The following is a 9562-nucleotide window of genomic DNA, read 5'->3' as shown; positions in this document are numbered from 1 at the left end:
CTGGATGTTCATGTGTTTCCCTGTGGCTGCTGTGCCCAGTCCTCCACCTCCGGTCGTGGCTGGCATCGAGCATCGCCTCTGACCCAGACCCACGTCGTGGCTGTCACTCTGATCTCCATCCTCCTCCCTTCGTGTCCTCTCTGAGAGTCATCACCCACCCCAGCCTGGCCAGGAGAAAACTTGAGCCCACAAGTTACCAGGTTCAGGTACAAAAAGGTTCAGGTACAAATGTATCTTTATTCAGTGCCAGGCAGAGTCCCCTGGGCTTGAAGGCCGCTTCATGGATGATCTTTGCTTTGTGTCCCTCACGTTTCAGATCCTTTTAACCTCCGTGCCCTCTTATTCCCCGCGTTACTTGCTCCCAGCAGCTTCCCAGGGCTATACAAGGAGGAGGTGCAAGCGGAAGGTCCCTGGCCTTGCTGTTCCCCTTGGCACCATCCTCCTGCTCAGACCTTAATGTTGGTGTCCACGGGTGTGAAGGTGATGGGCTGGTAGCCAGGTTTGTCATCCTGCTTGCGGTAGTATATTCGGGTCACCACAGCCATGATGAACGTTTGCACGATTACCAGCTGCATATTCATCTCTTAAAACGAGGAGAAAAAAAGGGTTATTTGAAGCTCTGCTCCTGGTCTTGAGGCAGAGGGGGATTGTCAGGGAGCAAGTGGCTCCGCTCCCTCGTGTCACTACTCACGCTGCGACCTGGCCTTGGAGGAGAGGGGCGGCCAGCAGGCGATGCTGCCGTTGTTGGCCAGGATGCTGAAGATGGAGGGCTGCAGCGCCGTGAGGATGAGCAGAACCTGCGAGGGGAGCGGCGTGGCATGGATGAACTGCTGCTGTTCTGCCTTTCCCTGCTGCCAGCCCCCGCTCTCCTGCAGCCAGCCAGGCATGGATCTCGCCAGCAGGGAACTCCTGTCCCTCCTCCTGCTCTCCCCACCTCACTCCTGATCAGCTGCTACAATTTTGTGCYGCAAAAAGCTCATTCTGGTCAGGAAGATGATAAGCAGGGCAAGGGCTTACCTGGAAGCAAGCAAACTTGGCCCCGATGTTCTGCGCTTTCAAGTGCAACTTGGCCTGTCGGAAGAGGATGCCCAGTGCCCACAGGCCGAAGACAGTGGAGAGCCCCAGGAACGTGTTAATCCAGAGAGCCACGCTCTTCTCTGAGATCTGGGGGAGGCAGAAAGCCCACGTGGGTCTGAGCAGCTGCGGTGGTGCTAGCCATGGCTGCGAGGCCAGCTAGTGCAGTGGCCTTGGCTAACTAGGTTGTCCTCTGTCTGTCTCAGGTGGCCCTGCCTGTCCCCAGGGCCTGTCACTCACGTCAGCAGGGTTGTACTTCCCGTCCGCAGCCAGCACCAGCCCAACGAAGACACCGATCACCTTGAAGAAGGGGTACTGGAAAGTCCCCAGCAGCAGCAGTTTGAACTTTTTCCTGGCACAGCAAGAGAGGCCGGTGACACCGCAAGGTCCCCCCTGTCCCATGTTGTCTTCCCAGGGACAGGGTTTTACCCCTACCCTCCCTCGGCCAACTGGGGCCCTCGCTCACCTGCTCATGGTGATGCGGGGCAGGCAGGGGCAGCAGCAGCAGCAGGGCCCGGTGCTGATCACCATGGACACGTCCTTGAGGGTGCTCAGCAGCGCTTCCTTGCCCCCAAAGCCCTCCACCATGATGAGCATCAGGAGGTAGAAGCAGACAGCGAAGTACCTGGGGAGAAGGGCAGCGAGCTGAGGCCTCGGCAGGGCCCTGCTCGCCGTGGCCCGGCGCAGGCGGCACTCACGTCGTGGTGGCCATCTCCACCACCATCATGGAGCGCGGGATCCAGAGCCCGAAGCAGCTCACCACCGACACAACCTGTGTGAGACACGGGCTTGGCACGACGGAGCTCCTTCCTGCACCGTGTCACATCCCCCAGGTACCCTCGGCTTTGTGGTACCCCTTCCATGGGGTGATTCCTACAGCTGCCCCCATGGGACTCACCGTGGGGGCCGAGCTGCTCCAGAGCAGGGTCTTCCTCTTGATGGGGCAGCGGGTCTTGCGCACGAGGTACAAGGCCTCCTCCACGAAGATGGCAACCGACAGCAGCGTCAGCAAGGTGGCAAGGCCCAGGATGGAGAGTTCAAAGACGTCCAGCTCTGCCGGGGAGGGGTGAGCAACCACGGCCCTTCCCCAGGGACACCRTGGTGGGGAGCTCCAGGGAAACCACTGCTCCACACCCATCTCGGGGCCCTTTTGTGGCTGGCACTGGAGAGCCAATAGCCACATCCTCGTCATCCCATGGCTCCTGCCATGTCACCTGCCCGTGGCCCCGGGCCAGGCAGTGCTGTGGGGCTGAGCCCCCAGCCTGGCACTCCTGCAACCGCCCTCTGCTCCTGTCCACGCTGGGAGCCAAGGGGGGTGTCCCCAGCTCCCTCCCTCCCGCCCGGCCCCACACCTACGTCGCAGGAGCTGCTCGGAGGTGGGCGGCAGGGAGAAGCAGGCAGCYGGCACGCTGAAATTCCTTATGAGCATCTCCACGAGCGGCGGGGGGAACCTGCGGAGCGAGGCGGCGCTCAGCAGCGCTGGGGACAACCCAAAGGGGCCCCGGAGGCTGCCAGGGCCCCGCCACCCACCTGGGGTCGGGCGCCAGCTCCTGCGGGGGCTCCATGGTGTCGCGCTGCTCCGTGGGGTCAGAGTCCCAGGGCAGGGAGCGCGCGGGCCCAGGCGCCTCCCTCGCGCCGGCCTCATTGGAGGCTCCCGTCCCTCGGCCGGGCCTCATTGGAGGCTCCCGCGCGCTCGCGGGGCCCGACCGCGCGGTTATCGACCCGGGTGCCGGGGCAGGAGCGGCTCGTCCCACGTGCCAGCGCCACGCGCGTCACCGCGGCTCGGCGGGGGCTCGGAGCTGGGAACCCGCGCTACTGGCAGMCCCGAGGCGGGCGCCACGAGGAGCCCCATGCTGCTGGCACCGGTCCAGGGACACCGTGTCCCCCCGTCCATACGTCCCTCCCGTCCACGCATCCCAGCGGGCAGGGCTCGATGCCTGAGGGAAGCAGCGACTGCAGCGGGGCTGATGAGACCCGGTCCATCCTTCCCGTCGGGAAGGCTCCCKCTGCGGTGCCCACCCTGCTCGCAGCGGCTGTGCTTGATCCGCGGAGGCAGACRGGCCGTGGCTGTGTGTGATGAGCAGGTAAGTGCTCAGCTCGGTTCCGGCGGCGCTGGGCCCTGCTGAGGGCGGTTGCGGCGGCGCTAGAGGGCAGGGCCGGCCCGCGCGGCGGTGCCGCGGGCGCAGAGCTCGCCCGGGTTGTCAGCCTGCGGCGCTGGCTGCACCGCGCGCAGAGGAGGGTGATGGATGTGGGTAACGGGGCCCTTGGCTACCCCCATCCTCACAGCTCCTGAGGGGAGACCCCTGGAGACTTCCCAGCAGCCTGAGAAAGGAGCTTTGATTTCCACTGGGTCCCGAGGGCCTTTGAGTCCCCATCCCTCAGCCCCCATGGTCCTGCTGGGGCCGCCCACACCCCAAAGGRGTCCCCAGCCACAGCCATGGGAATGGTGTGACACCCCATGCCCGTGTCCCTGCACACTGTGCTCTGCCCCTACACCTGGCTCTTCCCCCCCTCACTGGCTGCTCTGGCCCCTCTGCTGCCCCCACTGGTGCCCGGGGCCACCACGTTGCCCTGAGGCACCGCAGCGGGGCACAGGGCAGCGGGGCAAGGGCAGAGCGCACCGGCCAGGGCTGCGGGACACGGCGGAGGCCCCGCGGCCCGAGCCACGAGCGCAGCCCTYGTGCTCGCCGCGAGTCAGGCCCGCTCGCTGCTGCTCCCCTCTGAGCAAAGCCCCGGAGCCCAGGCTGGCCCTGCGGCAGGCTGGGCTTGCTAGGCTGCCCTGGGGTCCCCGCTAGCCTTGCTGGGGAGCCCTAGGGTCCCCCACAGCAGCAGCAGCGTCCCGAGTGAGAGAGGCTCCAGACCAAGGTGATGCTGCCAGCTCCCTTGGGGACAGCCCTGGCCGCCGGTGGCCCCGCGCTGCCCGGACCCGCTCGCGGCCACGGGGCAGAGCAGCAGCCCCGGGAGCGCGCTCGGCTCCCGGGCAGCGCTGGCAGCCCCTGCTGCTGCGTTAGCGCGTTGGCTTGTTCCAGCAAAACCCCTCGACCTCTGCAACCCTGCCCAAAACATCAGCCCGACTCCCGTCAGCTGCTGCGCGGCACCCACGCGGAACCTCASAGTAAGTGCTGGAAGTGCAAATATTTGTGGGTTGGTTCTTTTATTTTTTAGACTTTTTTCCACCCACCTCTACTTCCCTGTGATTACAGCTGGAGAGGACAACCCAGGCGGGCACAGCAGGACCCCAGCCAGTGCCAACCCAGCATTGGGACAGCGTGGGACACTCACTTCCAGGGTGGAGAGGCTTTATTTAGGACCAACTCATGGTCCTGAGGTCTGATTGCACCCCGTGTTTGGCTACCAAATCAGCTGGATGCCCTGAGCGTGCTCCCAAGAGGAATTAGGATCATGTCGGACCCATCTCACTTCCTTCTTTCGCGAAGGTGCAGCCCTAAGCACAGAGGGGAACTGCCAGCACACGGGGTTCCTGATCTGCCCCATGCGCTGGTCACAGGACGGGCCGCACGCGGGGCCCTTCCTCATGCTCCAGCCCTGACCACGGGCTCCGGGAAGCCGCTTGGCTCCCTGCTGCTGCGGGAAGGCCCAGGCTCCCGGCCGGGCAATGTCCCCGGCTGCGCAGGCAGCAGGAGCAGGTCCCATAGAGCGGGATCAGCGGAGGGGATGTGTCCCGCTCTGACCCTCGGAGCTGCCGGCAGCRCCGCACGGAGCCGCTGGAAGTGGGAGGGTGGACGCAACTCAAAAGAAACAAATAAAGCCGGGAGGCCGCTGGACTTGTGAAAGGGACAGGAAGGCCGTTCCCAGGGTGCCGGCCCCGCTCGGCCGCCCCAGCAGCATCGCGACGGCTCCGCGAGAGGAAACCAGGGGCAGGAAGGCCGGGAGCGCCTGGGGCCGGGTCCTGCCCCGGCCGCCCTGCTCTGCAGGCTCTGGGACAGGTCCCAGCCCCGCTGCCATCGCGGCGCCGGGGCAGAGCAGAGCCCCCCAGCACAGGGGCTTGGGGCCAGCGGCCCCGCCGCAGGTGCCACGTCGCTGATAGGGGCCCTGCCCAGGGCTGGTGGGCGATAAGGCCGTGCGCGTGGCCCGCGTGGCCCCTGCCGATTGCCCCGGGGGAGCCCGGCCCGCTGGGAGGTGCCCCATGGGACCCATGGCCAGGGGGAGCGCGGAGCCCTACGGGACACACGGCCGGGGGGAGTGCAGAGCAGGAGTGGGCGACGTGGCTGCCTGCAGCGCCCTGACGCACCGGCCCCTGCGCGTCCCCTCGCGCGGGCAGGGGAAGGTGCCCTGGCCCCGCTGGAGTGTCACTAGGTGGGATCCCACTGGAGAGCAACATCCCCCTTTCCGATGGGGAGCCGTCCTCCTGCAATGGGCAATGGCCACCTGCGGGTGCACAAGCATCCTGCGCCATGCCAGGCTCACCAGGAGCAAGGCGCAAGGGCCCCCGAGTGCCTCCGCTTCCCCGGCTGTAACAGGGAGACAGACGCGGTGGCAGGAGCCGGGTTCCCTGCTGAGGCCCCACGTCCCACGCGGGCCGCGTCACGCGCCGCCCACGAGCGGGGCCACCACCGCCGCCGCCACTGCCGCCGCACGGGGATTCCTGCCGCCGCCTCGGCCCGCCGGCGCTTCCTCCGCTCCTCCCAYGGCCTCCCAGGAGGCAGGCGGGAGCTGGGCGCCACGGGCCAGGCCTCGCGGTGCCTGCGCCYGGGGGCTCAGCTGGAGCCGCTCTCTGTCCCGCACGTCCCGCTGCAGGGAGCCCCAGGGGCCCCCGCGGGAAGCAAACCCCACGCGGGGCCTTGGCAGAAGTTTAAGTCCCCTGAAATGAGTGAAAAACAGCAGACCRCAAACACCTCCTCTGAAAATGGTTTAGACAGGTTTTTTTACCATGTATATGTTCATCGAAAGGCCGTATGCATAGAGATATATACAGTCATATAGTCACGCGGTCATGTATGATCACATATATGTGACTTCATCTATGCCTATGATCATATGTACTTTATATATGCATTGCCATGGCCGAGGATGGGTGTGCCCTCGAGATAGGTTCAGCTTGTCCTCACGGGCCACTTATCGTCGATCCTTGGCCTCAATCACGTTTTCCAAAGCAGTGCTCCCGAGGGCACAGCTGTAGCGTGGGACCAGCCGTGCCCATGGCACCCACCATGGCACCCACCCCACAGATGAGTATTTGCTATATGCAGTGCCATCCTTCACGACATCCAGCTTCCAAACATTATCCGAGGATCTCCCCCTGGTAGGATGTGGTCTACCCGCCCTGTGCCATCCTGTGGCTCTCTCTCCTCCCCAGGGGTCCTATGGGCACCCAGAGCTGCGCCAAGGGACACAGGGAGGATGATGGTGAGACCTTGTGAGGTGCATGAGGAAGGGGAACCCATTGGCTGGGGCAGTGAGTGGGAAGAAGAAGGACCGAAGTTGGACATAACAACCCTTCCAGCTGGATCAAGGCCATCAGAGCAGCTTTGACCAGATTTCTCTTCCCTTTTGAACAGAACCTTACAGGTGAAACACCTGACAGCATCCCCGTCTCCATCTTCCCGTGAGCAGTTTGATCTCTTTCCTGCCTGCTTTTGCTCCCAGAAGACCCCATGCCCAAAGACGTCCCGCTCAGCCCGAAAGGAAGCGCAGAACCGCGTGGCTCGGCACCTCGGCGGCTCCGTGCGCCTCAAAGGCGACCAACAAACAGCCGAGCTCCTTCTCAGCCCGGCGGCGGATCCTGAGGAAATGCTCCAGTCAACACATCTGGGCGCTGCTTCCTTCTCTCACCGAGAGCCTGTTTAAACACTTACTAATGTAAAGAAGCTTTTTGCTGCCGTAAGGCGGCTGTGTTTCCAGCGGGCATCCTGGCTAAACACTGTGGACGCCTTGAGAGTCGCAGCCAGTCTCGGAATGAAAAGGTACCTTGTTTGAAAAACAGAGGGTCTTTTTTCTTCCATGGCCACCTAAAATATTGCACGTCACTGCTAGTGTTTTCGTTTTCAGAATGACGGGGTAAAAACACCCTCTGCGTGGGCTAGGGGCATTTTCTTTGGTTGAGAGGTTTGTTTTCTTAATCGTCTGTCTCCTACACACAGGAGGAGCAGGTAAAAACCGCTTAGGCTTTCAAAAAGATCTGCTCATACCATGACCAGGATTTTCCTGGAGAGCCAGCCCACACACGGAGCCCGTGGCAGAGGAGCCTCCCGCCCGGGGGCAGCGCGTCCGCAGACCCGTCCAGCCCCAGCTCYGTCCCCACGAGCCCGGCTCAGCCCTCAGCCTCCTCTCCCCAAAGGCGAGATCCCTCCTGGCCGTGGGTTAAGCAGTGATGCGATTCCTTCCAGCACAGGTGGGAGGCAGGACATATCCTGAGTGCTATTCAGGAGGAACCAAGGAAAACATCTCCCGTTTGCTCCCACGGGTGCYGGATCGGCGCCAGGGCRCTGGGCAGGCGCTGCRGCCACRCAGCCCGCCAGCGTTCTTCATTCCYTATGAATCCCGGCCTCGTGTCTCCGAGCGTGCCTGCGATGGAGGTGAGGAAGCTGTGAGGCTCCTGCAAGGTACCGGAGGTGGCCAGACCAACGCCAGACCCACTCCCGCTCCCCAGCAGCCTCCTTCCCCAACAAGCCTCTCTCCTGGTCTCACTTCTTCCCCGCTGCCACGTGGTGGGTGACAGAGCAGAGGGACACAGTGCTTCTTCCCCTCAGCAGTACCACGCTGGGTGGGAGCTCTGTGGTCTCCTCTCCATGGAGCCTCTCCAGCCCCGTGGCCATGGGCAGGCGCTTGCAGGGCCACCACCGAGTGTCAGGGCCCCGGCTGAGCGGCTGCGCTGCGGCCTTCGCCCTTCTCCCTGCACACAAGTGGCGGCTCATGGCCGCGCCGTCACCTCGACCAGGCCTAACTCGGCTGCATTTGAGCGGTGCCCCCCGCTGTTCCCACATCCCTTTCCCTCTCCTTTTCCCGGCAGCATGTAACCCACATCACCAAAGCACACGGCAAGGATTTCCCCGGTGCCCAGCTGTATCCCCAGCCCATTTTGCAGGACTTCACCCTGCAGTGCTGGAGAACCAGCTCGCCCAGATGGAGAACAGCACCAGAGAGGGAGCAGGAGAGGGGCGGAGAGGCCGGGCCCGTGCAGAGCCGCGTCCCGCAGCCCCGGCGGGCCCGGCCGGCGGAGGCTGCAGCTACAAGCGCCGCCTTGCACGGAGGGCCCCGCGCGCCTCCGGCAGCCCTGGAATCCACCCGGCGGGAAACGCGGCCCGGCYGGCTGGTGCAAGGGCCGGGCACATGATCCCGGCCCGCGGCCCTCCCGCGATGCGGGGCCTTGCTGGGCTGCGGGGCCCTTCCCTTGGCGCTGCCAGCAGTAGCTCTGCAGTGACGGTGCAAACCCCTCCACGCCGTCTGCATTGCAGGGTAATATAGAGAGTTACAGATTCATTATGGGTGGAAAAGACCGTCTAGATCATTGAGTCCAACTGCAAAGCCATCACCACCGTGCCTGCTGAACCATGTCCCTGAGCTGCCCTATCTACATTCCTTGAACACTCCCGGCGTGGTGACTCCACCACTTCCCTGGGCAGCCTGTTCCACTGCTTCACCACTCTTTCCATGGAGASATTTTTCCCAATATCCACCCTAAACCTCCCCTAGCGCCACTTGAGGCCATTTCCTCTTGTCTTATCAGKGGTTATTTTGGAGAAGAGACCAACCCCTGCCTCACTACAACCTCCATTCAGGTAGTTGCAGAGAGCGATGAGGTCTCCCCAGAGCCTCCACTTCTCCAGCTCCCTCAGCCAGCTCCTCATAAGGAGCCCTCTGAATTTGTGTCTGGAAGAAGCTGTCAAAGCACCTGGGACCTGCCCAGGCAAAGAAAGGCACTTTCTCAAGAAAGAGGTAACCATACCCAAAAGCCATGTCTGGCTGGAGGTGAGCCCCAGGGAAGGTGCCTGCGCTAACACAACAGCCTCAGCAGCCCCCAGGACAATCCTTGCGCACAGATTGAGCTAAGCCGTGCAAAACAAGAAACTGGTGGTGGAAACATTCACTGCTGACCATTTCCTCAGGGCCAAGGAAAGCCAGGAGACCAGAAAAAAAAACCACCAGACTGCTCTTCACTGTGGAAACAGGGAAGGGAGCAGAAGAGTTTGTTTCCATTGGCCTGAGCAGAGGGCATTTTTYAGCTGTAAGGGTCAGAAAGATTTCAACTTTGAGGCTACACCAAGACAAAAATAAAAATCTGGTGTTCCTCTTCACCCCAGGGAGAGAGTTTTTCCCACTGAAGCAGCTCCTGGCTCTGCTCTGATTCCAGGCAACGCTGTCGGGAAAGTGGGCGACAGGTAGGGCTGCAGGGCCGCGTGATGCGAGATGCACGTTTGCTTTGGCACCTTGCAGCCTGTGTGCAGGGACAGTGTCTGTCCAGGGCGGGAGGTAGCTGTGGGGCAGAACAGCATAGCCTGGAAGCGTCGCAATGTGACTGGAGCCCAGA

The 9562-nt window shown here is 63.1% G+C and overlaps 1 protein-coding gene across 1 annotated transcript; it reads right to left on the bottom strand.

Annotated features, from left to right (window-relative positions):
* Positions 1–259: 259 nt before the first annotated feature.
* Positions 260–2639, bottom strand: SLC51A (solute carrier family 51 alpha subunit). The gene is made up of 9 exons (XM_026045306.1): positions 2605–2639; positions 2431–2525; positions 1973–2127; positions 1773–1846; positions 1541–1699; positions 1315–1426; positions 1018–1164; positions 692–797; positions 260–583 (listed from the first exon to the last, which is right to left on the bottom strand). Exons 1-9 carry the CDS (start codon positions 2637–2639, stop codon positions 447–449), a joined length of 1020 nt encoding a protein of 339 aa, XP_025901091.1. The 3' UTR covers positions 260–446.
* Between the last annotated feature and the right edge of the window lie 6923 nt (positions 2640–9562).

This window comes from Nothoprocta perdicaria, unplaced genomic scaffold (genome assembly GCF_003342845.1).
Source record: "Nothoprocta perdicaria isolate Ctin4 unplaced genomic scaffold, notPer1 scaffold_4, whole genome shotgun sequence".
NCBI classification, from domain to species: domain Eukaryota; kingdom Metazoa; phylum Chordata; class Aves; order Tinamiformes; family Tinamidae; genus Nothoprocta; species Nothoprocta perdicaria.
The sequence above is the reverse complement of the archived record's forward strand: the minus strand, read 5'-3'. Positions and strand labels throughout refer to the sequence as shown.